General features: G+C 42.4%; 1 protein-coding gene across 3 annotated transcripts; it reads left to right on the top strand.

The window, feature by feature from the left end:
* The first annotated feature begins 5235 nt into the window (after nt 1–5235).
* On the top strand, nt 5236–16230 carry LOC139755881 (uncharacterized). Of its 3 annotated transcripts, XM_071674570.1 has the most exons (6): nt 5976–6352; nt 7634–7832; nt 8688–8840; nt 10698–10873; nt 13179–13343; nt 14248–16230. In XM_071674570.1, the coding sequence occupies exons 2-6, from the start codon at nt 7781–7783 to the stop codon at nt 14458–14460; spliced, it is 759 nt and encodes a 252-aa protein (XP_071530671.1). In that variant the 5' UTR covers nt 5976–6352; nt 7634–7780; the 3' UTR covers nt 14461–16230. The 3 variants fall into 3 exon arrangements, with proteins under 3 accessions (XP_071530673.1, XP_071530671.1, XP_071530672.1); XM_071674572.1 differs by lacking the exons at nt 5976–6352; nt 7634–7832 and adding an exon at nt 5236–5373; XM_071674571.1 differs by lacking the exon at nt 7634–7832 and having other exon boundaries at nt 5979–6352.
* The last annotated feature ends 1024 nt before the right edge of the window (nt 16231–17254 follow it).

Below are 17254 nucleotides of genomic sequence, written 5' to 3'. Positions count from 1 at the left end.
TAATTTGTTATTGAAGGCATTTTTCATCATTTATGCAGTAAGAGTAGAGGACCGTTATCTATTATAGTAACACAAAAACTCAGGTTTCTGCTAAATGTAGAAAAAAAAAAAGTCAATTGCATAGTAATTTAAGATGTTTACAGCATCCCAGATGGGAATAATACCACTAGTGTGAAACTGATACCCAATTTAGATAAGATGAAAGTAACGTATATAGATACATAGTTCAGCAGGGAAGTCACTTGCAAGGATTTACCAGTCTTATCACTATGCAAATTAAATCTTTCAGAGCAAAATTCCGTTCCAAACGCTACCTAACACCGCTCTATCATCTCTCATCCTCACTTTAACTGGTCCAGGCTAATATTGCCTCATATCTATCGCTTACCGTTGTATACCCTTTATTGAGAAAAGAAAAAAAAGTCGAAAATATGATGTAGATTCCATCAAATATCTGTTCTGATGTGCAAGATTTTTTTTTTTTTTTTAACTAATTGGACAATGTTCATGTCCAGGAAGCGCGTGGTCGTTTCAATGATGATCCGGGACTAACTCAATATAACAATTTTCATTTATCAAAATCTTAAATCTATCGTCTCGCTTTCTCATGTATTCATTGTTCTTCCGTCTTATTTAGAATCTGGGAAAGCTAAAATTTTATGATTTTTTTTTCATTTAAAGTAATAATAAGTTGCTAAATGTCAAGAGAGGCATCTGCACTTTTCAGAAATTTGAATCGGGCGAGATGACTATATATATATATATATATATATATATATATATATATATATATATATATATATATATATATAGTCGCGATCAGCATTTTTTTTTTTTCGCGGATCTTCACCGATCGTGATTGATGCTGTGAATCTTTCTCGGCATATAATGCACTGAGGCCGATCTTAATGTGAATAACTGGTATAGATATCGCTGTTAAAGATATATCACGTCTAAAACTATTATACAAGTAAGGTAAACGATATTTTGTGCGATTACTTTTATTTCAACTGTAGGGCATAGCTTATTTAATACAGGTTACATATCGATAACTGGTTGTGACTTTTATGCCACATCTTCCCCGTATTTCATATCCCTCCCCGCTTTATATATATATATATATATATATATATATATATATTGCATGTGTGGATTGCCTTTCTGTATAAAAGCTGTTGCAATCATCGAAATGTTTACATTTTCTTGGTTGGAAGGTTTGGAACCATAATGAATTCGTGTTTCCGAGATATGGCACCTGGCTGGTGTCTCATTCACGTGTAACTGAAAAATCCAGCCTTTTGCATATCAGCATTGGATATTTGTACCAATTTCAATGATTGCAATTAAATTTCTTCTACAGGTTAAACTTCATAATCCACAAATGAATAGATACATTTTTTCTTTCGTTTGCCTTTTCCTCCGTCAGTTGGGTAGCGCCGGGAGCAGACAGAGAAATGGCCTCATTGGCTCACATCCCCCTCTCTACCTGTCATTTGTAACGCCCAGAAACCACAGGGTCGTAGGTCATGAAATCAACGTTTTGTAAGCGTCTGCGTGCAGGGTACTTGAGTCATTAGTGTACGGTGTCATCTTTTTTTTGTATGATGATGGCATTGTGGATGTGGAGGGTCGTCTTTGGGATATTGTATTCGTCATGAGGTTGTGTGGTGAGGCTACACGTGGGGGGGGGGGGGAGATTGTCTGTTATGCAGGGTACAGGAGGGAGGTGAAAGCTGGGGACCGGTGGTGGGTTGGGGTTGTGGGGGGGGGGGGGTGGAGGAGAGGTACAGATTGTTTGGGTTCAGAGAGAGAGAGAGAGAGGTGAGAAGTGGTAGAATTTCAGCTGGCTCCTGACTACATACCTGAACGCAGCAGTTGGAGCTGGAGGTGTGTGTGTGTGTGTGTGTGTGTGTGTTGGGGGGGAGAGGTAATGTTGGTGAGCCAGCCAAGGGTTCGTATGTTGGTGGGCCAAACCAGGGGGTGTCGTGTGTTGTTGGGCCAGCTATGGTGGGTGGTGTTACCATTCCCAGCACGCTCGGGGTCAGTTACGGCTCAGGCCATCATCCCCTTACACGTTCACCCATCTGATTCCGCCCACCTGCCGGTATGGTTACCCATAATACTGTTACCAACACGGCCGCTAACCTCTGAGCTGCGGGGAAGTCTGCGACCATGACTACGTCAAGATGTGTACACTTCCGAGGGAAGGGGAGGGGAATGGGGTGGGGGTAGTGAACCATTTCCACCTTCCTTCCCCCCCCCCCCTCACGTGTGGCGTCCCACAGGACAAGATGGTCAGGGGAAGGGGAGGAGGAGGGGGAGCCCTTGTGTTTCCTCATCCTGATAAATCAATGCCATTCATAGATGCGTCTGTTGGATGGGAGTCCAGCACTTCCATCTGTACCTTTGTGTAGCGCATCCAGGAAAGCCCTCAGTGCTGGACCACCGTCAGCTACACCACCCTCATGACCCACACCGTGATCATGCACGTCAACCTCGCCTACAGCCGCGTCCCACTAGGCCCTCCTCCCCTCCAGCTGGTTCACTCCGCCAAGCTTCTTGATGTCACTCTGGACGAAAGATCTAACCTCCTCCTCCTCTGCGCCTCTCCCTTAACTGACCTTTCTTACATTCTCGCCTCCGTCACCTCTTGTCACCAGAGATCCTTCGTCCCCGAGTTGCAGTTCGGCAACTTATTCGCAGTGAGGCTGTGCAGATCGTTATAAGAACAGCGCCATTCCACCCACTGTTAACATCAATAATCAGTAGACTGTTGTCTCAACACTAAAGCAAATACTGTCTCTTGGTTTAGCCTCGTTCTCTCTACTGGGTGTAATTTCTGCCAATATTTTCAGCCTTTGAATTCAGGTTATGCAGCTCAATTATGATGATTATTATCATTAGCATTATTATTACGACCAAGAGGCAAGAAAATAAAAGTGGATGTAATGAATAAAATTATTATTATCATGAAAAAAGGTAGAATTATTAAACGCAATCATCTTATTTATTTACATGTTTACAAATACCATAGAACCAATATCTGGGAAGGAGTCCTCATGTTACCTAGTACCCTTCCAAAAGGATCTACTGTAGCCCACGGCTGCGCTCCTTCCATTAGCAGGGCAACGTAGATACCTTCGGAATGCGAAGTTCTTTGACGACACTGTTACTGCCAGTGATACAGCCTCACCAAATGCGACTTTGCACCTACGGTGCAGCCTTGAGCAGGCTGAGTCCAAGTAACACCCACTCCTTTCATTATCAATGTTGATAATTACGAGAAGAATGTTCCTAATTTCCCAGATAAACGACATTGTGGGGGGGGGGGGGAGAAATAAAGCCTAATGGTGGGGAAACTGAGTTTAGTTTCAAATTGATTTAGACAAGCTGAGGGTGTGGTATAAAATGATGGCAAATGAACTGGTGTAGAATACATGTAAATGCAAAGTGATGCCTGTAGTCAGGGGATATATATATATATATATATATATATATATATATATATATATATATATATATATATATATATATATATATATATATATATCACGCATGTTAAATGATCTCAGTAAATTGATCACTAACAGTACAAGAGGAAGATGACTGACGTGGTTCCCAGTGATGATGGGTACTATCGTCTTCATCAAGGGTTCGTACCGTCGTGCTTAGGGGTCGTTGTCTTGCTCAAGGGTCGTACCGTCGTGCTCACATTTCTTACCGTTTTACTTAAGGGTCTTTCCGTCGTGCTCGTGGGTCGCACTGTCTCGTACGGTCGTGCTCAAGGGTTGTAGTCGTGCCCAAGAGCCGTACCGTCGTGCCTAAGGGTCATACCATCTTAGGCCATGGTTATTCTGGTCACATGATGGCCTCCTGGACCTCTATTCATGGCGCTTTCATCATCGGCAGTTTTTAAATAAGAAAAGTTAGACGATTTTCTATACATACACCCTAAACATGGGAACTAGCGGGTGAGCTTGTGTTACATTACTTCTGCGTAGGTAGAACGACCCCAGGTAGATCGGCTACGGTTGTGGACGACCCCTCCCGAGGACCAGGGTACATAGCCAGCCAGCTTGTAGGGTCGTTCTTGGGCAGAATGACCCCCCCCCCCCCGCCCCCCTTTTTTTTTTTACCCCAGACACCTTTAACCTTTCCCGGCAGTAACGCACTATTAACCTCAGCTGTCGTCAGCACTCGGCTTTAAGCGTCTTATAATCTTCAACACCTGCAGCGTTCTCGAGAATATATGTCGTGTTAGGCGTGTCAGCTTTAACCTGAAAGCAAAGATGAGTTCGATGAAATCGTACCTTTTGTTATTTTTGTTGAAAACGTCGGGCTTTTGTTGTTCCTTCTCCTCAAAAGTAGAACTCTTCTGCATAATATTGAGATATACTTGTTATTTCATGAACGTTTAACGACTGAATAGGCTTGTTAGGGTACACGGTACCACCTTATTGACAAACAAGGAATGGTCGATTCCACCATTCTCTTCACCTGTTGTCGTATTTGCCCGTTTTCTTTCTCCATTGAAAACTTTATGGCCACCATTTGGTCTTCGTGTCACATACATGTCCAATATTAGTCAGTTGATGCCATGAGCAACACTAAATGATATAGCACTCAGTATGCCTAGTCTCGCTAGTTATGTGTAACCATACTAGCAGACTTAGCGGTCTGGTAGGCCACCTGTTTCGAAATATTTCTGAAAATGAAGTTCTGATTAGTCAAATGTTCAGATGATATTGCTAAAGAAGTATTTGATTTCATCAATAGACTGGATAGAAGGCTGATATATCAACCAACATATTTAGACATGCTCCCATCTTTAATAAATATCAATGAACACATTTAGAGATGCTCACATCTTTACAAGTTACTTATTCTTACGGTATTCGTCTCGAGCCATGAAATATTTGGACAACCAGAGGCTGTATCAAAATGGTGTACTTTGTACCCGACATCCTGACGTGGTAGATGACAAAAGGCGGAAATAACAGAGCTGGTCGAAGATGCAACCCGCCTATGACGTCATTACGGCCGGCTTTCCTCATTGGTTATTTCATAGAGAGGCTGGAGGTGTTATGGCGTGTGTCCGCGGGTGACTGACAAGTGTTTCTTATCTAGTTATGAGCAAAGCTGTGGTCCTACCGGCCAGCGAGGGAGGCGAAGATGGTACGCGGTCTGCTAGAGTACAACGTGGCGGCGAGTGCACGTGTCCCCGCGCGGGGGTGGGGATTGTCCACGTGCTCGGGGAATCAATACGTCGGTGGGCGGAGTCTACGCCCTCCTTCTTCTTGAATGAGTCTCACCACCCGGATACGCCTCTTGTTTCTCAATAACTATTTATGGACACGTGTAACTACTAGCAAGGTAGGGAAATATCATAAGAATAAATAAATTAATTTGGTAACTCTCCATTTACTCTGGAGCGGAAATGCTTTCGTGTAAGGTACACCATCTTGTGAGGAGGAAACAGCCTTGACGTCATACATTGTTCTGCCATGAACGTTTACCGTCGTTGGCCGACGAGGATGAAGCAATATGCGCCGCGCCCACGGGGCCCGTGGGCAACAGAGGCTTTTTTTTTTCACCGGGTTCGTACACGATACGCTGAGTCTGCTGGTGCTAGTTACCAGCTGGCTGGCCAGGCCGGGGCTGCCCTTAGCCATATTTCATAATAGTTATATATATAAACATTTCATGAGGGCGTTGGATAAATTTATAAATATTATTCCTAACGATTCTTGGATGATTACGATGTTAATCTACTGCCATGGACAACTTCCAGGTCGTGTGTGTGTGTGTGTATTGGGGGAGGGGGAGGAAAAAAGGTAGGAGGGGGTAATGAGGGAGGTGGATTCAGCAGGGGTGTCATGTGGTGGTGGTGGTGGTGGAGGGGGAGGGGGTTGGTGACGCAGCACCGCCACTTGACTCAACGTCGGACGTGAGTCATGCGGGCGGCTCAGGTGTTGTTGCCTCACTCACTCATAACGCCTGGCACTAACACCACGGCGGCATTCCTCCTCCCGCGTGTGTACCGACCATAAATAACCTTTTTAATTTACAAACTCCTTTTTTTTCTTTTTTCTAATTGGTGATGATCGTTGTAAACAAGCGTCAACTAGATCTCTCCCCGCGATAAGGTCGATGATAAGCGATTAGATAGAGACGAACCAACGCGAGAGGTCGTAATTTCCTAGTGCTCTGTGTACTGGTAATGGGGAGTTGTGTTGGAAAGTTAAGTGTATTTCAAGAGAACGTGGATGTATAGATTCTCGCGTGGCTGCCCTTCTTCGCCGGAGACGCCTGCCGTTGACGATCGCTGACGGACGCGCGCAACCTGAGGGTGGTGAGTATGGTATATCCCGGCCGCTGGGCTCAACTTTGCTAGGTTAATAAATCTGCCTTCTCGTCACTTCTCGCAGACTAATTAGACACCCAGCATTACTGGACAAGAGGTAGGTAGAGATAAAAAGTGTAGATTATTTATTTTTTTTTCATTCTAAGACCTTGGAAAGTGTGTCTTTCACAGTGATCATTGGTAACAATTTTTTATATATCTATATTTAGTGAGTGATTACTGTGTGCGTTCGAGTGTGCGTGTCAACGCCTCGCCTAAAAGCCATATCAACTTACCTTTATCTATCAAGTAATTGAAAACCGGTAGATATACTTTGTCATTCAGCAGGAGAGTGTAATGTAAAGTGAACTAGACTTACCTGCCAAGTTAGTTAGTTATATATATATATATATATATATATATATATATATATATATATATATATATATATATATATATATATATACGTGATGTTTACAGCGCGCGGTCATAGTGAGCTGTTGTGGCGCCTGTATTGTGAAATAACGTGTTGTGGCATACACTGTGGTCGCCATGTGTGTGTGTGTGTGTGTGCCTGGGGGCGGGGTTACCATACACACACACACACACACACACACACACACACAGAGCCAGGTGCCAGTGACGTCAATAGAGATCTCGCTGCGTACTCCACTTGCCATACTGCCTTGCGTCATTTGATGCACGCCTTTTGCCATATGTTTACATACGCCATTTGTCATACTGCATATTAGTTTGTAGGTGACAGCGTACTATTGTAGGCGCAATGACCAGTGCAGGATGGTCAAAGGTCACGCCAATTATACCCAAGGGTCGTGCCGTCCTTGCCAAAACACAGTGCCCTCATACTCAGGGGTCGTACCTGGTCATTGCGAGAGGTCGTCCACAAGTGTGAAGATAGAGATTTCCCCCCCTCCTCACCACTACCACCCACCCACCACCACTACCACCACTCGTCCTCAGCGTGTTGCTGGGGGGGATATCTGGGGGCAATAAGGGGGTACTTCTACCCTAGATATTGCGAAGCAATACAGGTGTGTGTGTGTGTGTGTGTGTGTGTGTGTGTGTGTGTGTAGATAAAGAATACAGTTATGTAAAATAACTATCAGCTTTATAGAAAAATAGCGAACGAAACAGATGATAATAACTGATAACCCTAATCGTGTTTATACTTTCTCTATCTCTCTCAAGAGAGGCATTGTGATTATCTCTCTTTTTTTTTTCTTCCTGTTTGAACCAGTGTTTTTTACTGACTTACTCTGACTTTCGAAGCACTGGGCGTGGCTCGGGCAAAATCCTACCTTAATCATGGTCATCTATGGTGAAAGGAGATGTAAGTACGAGAGAAAAAAGAACGAGGAGATTAACCTGAGCTCCTTCGGTGTCTGTGGACCCGATTACTAAAAGTGGAAAGGTTGGATGAAGAGGCGAGAGGACGAGAGGTACACACCTTCGCTATTCCAGGGGAAAGGCAGGTATCCTAATGGTAAACCCTGGTGTGGTTGGTCTCTACATAGAAGCTACGGGAAGCAACAGTCAGTGATGTGTTACGTGTCCGAGCCATAGTGGATGAGACACATGCAGACAGACACCTCATGAGAGGCATAGTCGAAGTATTAGCTGTAGAACAGAGAGGGAAGCAACGTCAAAGCGGATGGAAACAGACAGTTTGGAGAAGGGGTGATAGCAGGAAGGTTAAGGTGGTGGAAGGCTTTGTGTACTGCAGTATTGCACTATGAGAGAGTTGGATGAAGAACCATCCCAGACGTGCAAGCAGTACCCTCACACTTGGGCGAGCTAGAACTCTCTCGTTATGGAGAGTAACTGATCAAATGAACAATTACGGCACTTATAACTCTCTCTCTCTCTCTCTCTCTCTCTCTCTCTCTCTCTCTCTCTCTCTCTCTCTCTCTCTCTCTCTCTCTCTCTCTCTCTCTCTCTCTCTCTCTCAGCTTCTGCGAGGCAGACTTTGTGTTATGTAGGGTTTCCAGGAAAGAGTGGAGGATATATACATAGTTGCACGCAGCATGTTTATCATATCACAGGGTTAAAGCGTTTTAGAATAAGTGATGAAAAATGCCTGAGATTGACATTTTAGAATCGCCACAAATTAGAGCGATGTAATACACTTTGTGGAACAATAATGACAGTAATTATTATTATTGTTATTATTATTATTATTATTATTATTATTATTATTATTATTATTGTTGTTGTTGTTGTTGTTGTTGCTCATGTAATCATCAGTGATAATCATTAATAATTAGGTTCTAACATTTGTATACCTTTTGTTGCATTGTGAACACGAATATTATCCCTGGCTCAGGTCCTGTGTTAGGAGAGATGTTGGGTGTGTGGGCTGTGTTGACGGTGCTATGTTTGGCTAGCCAGGCCCACGCCCAGCTCGGGGAGGGCGCGGAAGCCGGGCAGGACGACACGCAGGCATGGGTAGCGGACGACAGCGAGGGCGCCTCTGGCGGTAAGTCGTTAGAGCTAGTGACAAAAAACTATAGTGAGATTGCCCAGTCTTCTTAAGGCTTAAGAAATTCTTTTATTATTTTCTTGATGTCAAATATATTCTTGTAAGTCTAAAGTATAAATCTGGTGTAACTCAATTTATATTATTCTTACGGTAGCTTAAGGCTTAAGAAATTCTTTTATTATTTTCTTGATGCCAAATATATTCTTGTAAGTCTAAAGTATAAATCTGGTGTAAGAAACTCATTTTATATTAGTTTTACAGTAGCTTATTTGACTCTAGCAGTGTCGCAAGAGACGGGTTTGTTTACATGAAGGCATTGGTGTACTGGGCACAGTGATTCTTTGTATGTGAGAGTTGATTATCATTGATAACACCCGGAGTGATATTTCTATATTGATTTTATGATTATTTTGAAATTAAGAAGTAACTGCCGAAGGGGAAGATGCTGCTAGTATCAGTTTCATGATGTAGAGAGAGAGAGAGAGAGAGAGAGAGAGAGAGAGAGAGAGAGAGAGAGAGAGAGAGAGAGAGAGAGAGAGAGAGAGCACTCGTGCTACTGAGCACGACGCTACGACCCTTGAGTACGACGTTTCGAAGCTCGAGCACGGGACTGAACGACCGTTTTGTGTAATGGCCTGATCTCTGACCTTACTACCCCTTCAGGGTCGTGTCAAAGGCCAGGTCATCAAAGCCAAAGGACGTACCATCGTGGTCAAGGATCGTACCGTAATGTTCAAGGGTCGGTCCATCGTTCTCACGATCTTAACGAACTTGGTCGACAATGATTCACTGGTGTGATAGCAATATCTAAAACAGGTATTGTTATCATTCCATCTCCACAGACAGATCATTACGAAAGTAAGTTTGTGATTTCATTTAATTTCGCTGGTTAGATAGAATGGCCAGCAATGCTCTCCCCACGAGCCTTGAAATTAGCGGACAGTTCTGAAATGTCGTGCAGCAAGCCATTTGATCATTGGCTTACCCTTTCATCAGACGTCATAAGTGTAGTGTGTGTGTGTGTGTGTATGCTCACTCGTCACATTATGATGATGATGACAGATGTTACTGCTTTTAATCCCTGATATCTCACAAAACTGAGCAACCCCTGACCTAAAGTTGAAGAACCTTTATAGCCTAGTTTAACTCTTGATGTTTTGCGTAACTGAGCCACATGGATATACTAAAGACCTGGACAAGTTCTGGTGTCTAATAACCCTGATATCCTACAGACGTGTTCGATTGATGACACTGACGTTAACAACCCTGATAGCCTACAAAACTGACTCACTATGAAAATCTTATAGACCTGATTACCCTTGATTTCCTACAGACCTGAACAACCCTAATACTTTACAGACCTACACAACCCTGTTATCTTGAAGACCTGAAAACCTTTTTTTTTTTTTTTTTCATAACAGTCCTGAGCAATCTTGATATCCTACAGACCTAAAATTTGATATCCCTCTGACCTGAACACAGCCCTGATGCCATGTAGTCCAGAACGACCCTGTTGTCTTTACATGCCTTAACAACAGTGGTGTTATACAGAACTAAACACCCAGTTATCATGTGAATCTGAACAACTATGCTATTTTAACACCTGAACAGCCTTCCTATCAAGTAATCAGACCTGAACGACCCTAAACAAACCTAAGCATTCCTGTTACACGAACCTAAACGTCCCTGATGCCCTACAGATCTGTTGTCTCGCAGCCCTGAACAACCCTGATATCTTACAGACATGAATAAAACCAGATATCTCAAAAACTTTAACGGTCCTGATATCTTTCAGATGTAAATAAAGCCAGTTATCTCTGACTTTAAGAATCCTGATATCTCACGAACCCGCAGGAAGGGAGGAGGCCCCGCCGGAGGATAGGGAGGAGGAGGAGGAGGAGGAGGAGGAGCCGATGACGGTGATAATACAGACGCCACGCAGGTGGAAGCCGCTGCTGGAGACGTACCAGGGCTGCATCCCGGCCGACGAGAGTTTTCAGGACTCGCTTATGTTCGTCAACCTTACGCAGGTGAGTGTTGGTGATCCCTAGGGCCACTCTTGGTGGGGGAGGTGTTGCTGGTGTTCCCTAGGGACACTTGGTGGAGGAGGTGTTGTTGGTGTCTCATAGGGCACTCTTGGTGGGGAGGTGTTGCTGGTGTTCTCTCGGTGCAGGAGGTGTTGTTGATCCCTGGGACACTGTTGGTGGGGGAGGTGTTCCTTTTCTTCCCTGGGGCACTCTTAGTGTGGGAGGTGTTGCTGTCGTTCCATAGAGATGCAGCTGTGTTACATCTACATTACATAAGCGAGCTGCAATTTCTATATAAACTACGAGACAGTCGCTCTATAGTCGCATCTACTTTTATCTTGCTCTACTTTTGTTTCCAGATATATATATATATATATATATATATATATATATATATATATATATATATATATATATATATATATATATATATATTACTAACAATAACTCAACCTCTTAACGATATAAGTGGATTATAACTCCAACGGGATAATGCTGCGATTGTTTCATTGCCTTAAGCCATTCTGGGAGTACGTCACCTTTGTCAACAAGTGGATTACTTATAGAATAGTTTAAATATAAGGAAGGACAGGTAATAGATGATCTGTTGGTTTGTGACGAGGTTACCTGCAGGAGGAGAGTAATGGCAGTACCTGGGAAGGACAGATAACAGAATACCTGTTGGTCCATGACAGGATTATCTTGCTGCAGGACAGTAATAACATCTACGTATAATCCACAAAGATGAAGATGAGTTAGTAGAACTGAAGGTTCGTCTTCACACACCGCTCCCTCTGGCTCATCATCCGGCAGGAAAATAGCCATGAGAGAACTCCAAGTAGACTACACAGGAACATTTTTATACGTAAGGAAGACTGGGAGACAAATCCTGATGTAAGTATAACAGAGAGTAGAATGTCTGTCAAGAAAACACTCAAATTCGATGAGATAATCGAAGGTATGATTGCAAAGACATCGTCTGGACCTCTTTGTTACCCTGGGCACGAAGTGGAGCGACAGTGTTACTGGAAATAAAGGCAAGTAATGTTAACTCTGAAGACGCATCGGGCTCGGGGTCAGAGGAGAAACCCCTTCCACTCCCCTCCTGGTCTGAGGCACGGTCCCTCTCCCTTGCATGTTGGCTAAGACGCTTGTGCTGGGGGTCTCTCTGCCATGAGAGTGGAATTATTCTGTGAAAATGAGCTCACAGCAGGAGGACGTAAGGAGAATATCAATCTCATGTCAGGGAGGATTTTGTGTCGTATATTTTTAGACGTTTTGTATGTGACTGATCTCTTATGATGTCTGAATCACCACTTTTTTTTTTTTTTTGTTTTCTAGTCACGTATAAAGGCTCTGAAGTTTTAAAAGAGCGTTCATAGTCTGTTGTTAGCACAGAGGTGGAGGATTAGAGTATCCAGGTGCACCAGAGTTGCCCTGGTTTTATTAGAGCTGACGCAGTTTTTTTCCAGAGTTAACTCAGTTTTACCAGAGCTGACCCGGTTGTGCCATAGTTAACCCAATTTTTTTTTTTCCCGAGTTGACCCACTTTTGCCAGAGCTAACCCAGTTTTCGTAGAGGTGACCCAGTTATACCAAAATTGACCCAAGTGGAACAACCCAAATATACTAGAGTTGACTCAGGTTTACCAGAAACGACCCAGGTTAACCATAGTTAGTGCTATAAAGGTTAAACCTCACGGTTTGTTCACGTCCTTGACCAGTATCGATTACAAGCAATGGGATTTTTGTACCATCACAAGACTCTGGTACCTTCCTTATCTACGTATCATTAATTGGTTAGATGTAGCCCCCCCCCCCCCTCCAATGTGTGGGACGACCCCCGACGACCCTTGGCAACTATGTCTCAGGGAACTGGTCGTCCGTCAGTTTATGACAAGGACGACTGTTATGTTCCTTTAAACCCCGTCAGATGAATTTGATTAACGCAGTTTTAGCATCTTTAGCAGTTTGATAACTTGGTGAGTTTTGTCTCTGAAGAACGGGTTGGATACCACGCTCTCCTCTCATTTTGAACTTCTTATCGTAAATGGCAGTAGAAAAAGATAAGAGCAACTTTGCCTACATTAGCCTGGTTGACGAAAACTTTGCGAACCTTTGCATATAGCTTTCGAAAACTTTGCTAACTAGCCTTAGCACGGTTGATGGCGACTGTGCTAACCTTAGCACGGTTGATGGCGACTGTGCTAACCTTAGCACGGTTGATGGCGACAGTGCTAACCTTAGCACGGTTGATGGCGAGTGTGCCAACCTTAGCGTCCTTATTGACCCTGTGTCCGGTCCTGCAGGTGATGGTGGGCCACGACGAGCTGACAAGTGTGGAGGGCGCGTGTCAACACCTCTGCCTGAACAAGGTGCCCTTCTCCATGTACCTCACCATCAGCCCGGCGCTCAACGGTAGCGTGGACGCCTGCGGCTGCCACCTCCAAGATGAATTGAACCTTAATGACATGGTGAGCAGTGTCATGTGTCATTTGATATCGGCCTGTGTCCCCTGGGAGCGACGCATGTCTCCTTAGAAATGGAACGTGTCCTATGGGAGCTTCGTATGTCCTCTAGGAATGGCATGTATCCTGTGGGAGAGGCGCGTGTCTTTTCTAGTGGTGGCACGTATCCTTCAGGAGCAAAATGCAGCTTCTCAGAGCGACCTGTGATCCTCCGAGAAGGCCTTGTCCTCTAGACGCAGCATTTGACCTCTTGAGAGTGACGTGTGTCCTGTAGGAATGGCATGTATCCTCAAGGTATTGTATGTGTCCCCCAAGATTGCATGTGTTCTCTGCGTGTGTCTTCTAGGAAATGCATGTGTTCCCTGGGAACTGCATGCTTCCTCTAGGAATTACATGTGACATCTGGGAATTGTATGTATCCTTTAAGAATTGCATGTATCCCCTAGGAATTACATGTGTCTTCTGGGAATTATATGTGCCCTTTAGGAAATATGTATGTCCTCTAAGAATTGTATGTATCCTTTAGGAATTGCATTTGTTCCCTAGGAATTACATGCATTACCTTAGGAATTGCATGTGTCCTTTAGAAGCAACATAAGTCTCCTCTATACTCAATTGAACACACCTTTCCACAAACACGAACAGTGAATTTAGTGAGTCTCAGACAGTATTGTGTACCCGGTTCGAGATAATGAACTTAACAAGTTTACTTGATCTCTAGAATTAAGATGTAAAAAAAAAAAAAAAAAAAACATGTACGTGATTAATAGAATTAAGATAAAAAAAAAAAAACATCGCACATTTACAGGATTACTAGAATTAAGATGTAACAAAAAACACAACATATGTATAATCAACCCGATCCTCCTCAACATAGTAAGCCGCTATCGAGTGTACATACCTTCCTCAGGTTGCGGACGAAGGTTGCGACAGCAGAATTGACTTGTACCGGGTGTACTGCGGGCCGCACAATATCGACTGTTTTAGCCGGGCTGGTGTTACCGGGGCCCTGTCCTTCCCACTCATGGCCCTACCGCTCCTGCTGGCGGTGCTCTCCGTGCTGGCTGACGTGAGAGGAACCTCACTCACATATTTTGGCTTCAAGCAGATAAAAGAGGCCTAGAAAACGTGTTTATCAGGATCCTTTTTTTTTTTTTTTATATTGATTCCAGGTTAATATTTGTAAAATGATATATGATGTATATTCTGTACACATTTCTCTCAGAGATTACGACGTTTCAAGAATATTTTATGAATATAAAACACCAATGTACAAATACACACACAAAAAATGAATTTGTGATATAAGTGGTGCAAGCAGTATTTTCAGTGGCATCTGAAACTTGTATGTCTTGTAGGCATAGACAACTGTTATGACACGAAGATGATTGTATATTGGATTGATAACTGAAATTTAAATGTTCATTTGTCTTCGGTTTTAAAGGGTTCATCTCGAGTTTTTAGTTTAATAGAACCGTTAGATTTCTCAAGAGATGAAATGCTTTCTTTCAAAAGACATTTCCAAGCGTAGGGTATAAAGGTAGGTTGTATGTGCCAAAGGATTGAAAAGTCTACTTAGTATCAACAGTGTCTGATTTTTCCGTTATAATTCCAATTGTTGACATATGTTTAACATGAAAACTTCGGCAGGACGTTATTGAAATGTCTTCGGGTATCTTGCCTCGCAGATCGTCCCCCATTGAGTATGTGTTTACCAAACTAAACCGTCCCCCTGATGATGGGGGGAAGGGAAGATGATGGCGCCATTGTTGCCATTGTGTGCACAGGGTATTGCCTGAGAGAAACGAGTGTCTTATAGTTTACTTTGTGGCGTAAGCAGCTAACTTATATACCGTATAACACTGAATGAGTTCTATATTTAAAATACTGTTAACGTAGAATGGTTTTAGATGTGTCAAGATGGATTACAAAAATTTCTACAAGTTGTTTTATTTTCTATGAAATGCTAGCTAGTTAGTCACACTGTTGGAAGACAACAGTAGACATTGCTACTGTGACAACAGAACATTACAGAAGAACAGCGAACAGGATCGCTGCTTTGGTGAATTCAAACTTCAGTGTTTTCAAGTATTAACAAAGCGAATTTTTTTTTTCTTCGTTGACCGAGAACTTACAGGTTTCTTAAGTCATCTTAAGTATGAGTGCTTTAGTGTCAAGGCGAACGAGACGAAATGCTGGAATATAGTGTTGGAATGTGGCATCCGGACACTTTATGATTACGCGCAAACTTCCTCCGCTTAATTAGGTGAATAATATACATTTAAGATGAGAGTAAGAGTTTCATGTGTAATCGCTGCTCAGTTACGGTGAAGCGACAAATTATTGGTGGAAAGTTATAGAGTTACCTGAGGTCACTTCGAGTGTTCATAATACAATGTAGAAGAGGAGGTCAATGATAACTACATTCTTGAGACATGGAAAAAAAAAAAGTTCTTAAGTTGCAGATAAGTATGCTAACATTGAATAAAGTATATTTGATTGATATTACCGTTAGAGGTAAAAGTTAGGTTAGAATTTCGATATCATCTGTCCTAACTGTGTAATAGGTTTTGATGAAATAAATTATGGAACATAACTTTTGACGAAAGCAGCTTAGTTAATTTTGTGAGTTATAGATAGCTGTTGGCTTCCGGATTAAGGGTGAGGTAGCCTGTCAAATGTAGAACACATAACAGAAAAGAATTTAACAAGATCTAATCAGAATCGTATATAAAGAACGTACTTCACCGAGACTACTGTTAGGAGCTAACTGCACATTTACCACACGAGAAAGGCAACCCAAATTTTATATAGATATGATCCAGCTTCTACATACATTCCAAACTGTACATATCATGTATTGTTAATGTAAATAATATATTTTTGTTTGTTGCATGAGTATTTTTGATGTCCTTTCAGTTTGGTAGATATAATGAGATATTTTAGATTGCCTTCGGGTTGTGAAATGTTGTCCAGTAATGCGTAATAGGCTAGTCGTAATTATGACTCGGGCTCAGCTGAATTCCCTAGTCTATTTGTTCATTTAGATAAGATATGGTTTGACACATATTTTTCTACATACGAACAATGAACGACATGACTGTTTTTTGTCTTGAGTTTTAAATTAATTTGTATGTTTTTGTGCACGGGTGTTCGCAGTTCACCTTGTAAGATGGGTATAAGGAAGATGATGTTGGTGTGGGCCTAAGTTAGGGGTGATGGGGTATCACCCCTCCCATGAAATAGGTGAAACATGTAATAATGTAATTGTATAATGCCTTCATGCTGTTTATGTCATAGGGAAAGATATGCACCAGATCATTAGTTTAACCTTATTCTTTTTTTTTTTTTTTTTGAGATATCCATGCCATTTTTTTCGTGAACGTAGATAATCACAGCTTATTTGGAATTTTTCATTTTGAAACATTACGATGCTATCTTTTGACCATTCTTCTCTAGCAAAACCATAAAACAATTTAATCTCAAAGTAACATGAGTGATTTTTTTTTTTCCAAAAGAAGGAACAGAGAAGAGGGCCAGGTGAGGATATTCCCTCAAAGGCCCAGTCCTCTGTTCTTAACGCTACCTCGCTATCGCGGGAAATGGCGAATAGTATGGAATATATATATATATATATATATATATATATATATATATATATATATATATATATATATATATATATATATGTGTGTGTGTGTGTGTGTATACGAACACATTGCAGAAGAGAAACGCCCATCTTCATAGAACATACAAACCTCCAACAGCCAGGGTCAAACCCGGGACCCGTGTGGAAGAGGTGGGAATGTATCCGCTAGGCTATGGGCCCATATTGTAGCGGTTAGCATTCCCGCCTCTTGCACAGGGGTCCCGGGCTCGATCCTGGCTGTTGGAGGTTTGTATGATATATATATATA

Source organism: Panulirus ornatus, chromosome 20 (genome assembly GCF_036320965.1).
Source record: "Panulirus ornatus isolate Po-2019 chromosome 20, ASM3632096v1, whole genome shotgun sequence".
In the NCBI taxonomy this organism is placed as follows: Eukaryota; Metazoa; Arthropoda; class Malacostraca; order Decapoda; family Palinuridae; genus Panulirus; species Panulirus ornatus.
The sequence above is the reverse complement of the archived record's forward strand: the minus strand, read 5'-3'. Positions and strand labels throughout refer to the sequence as shown.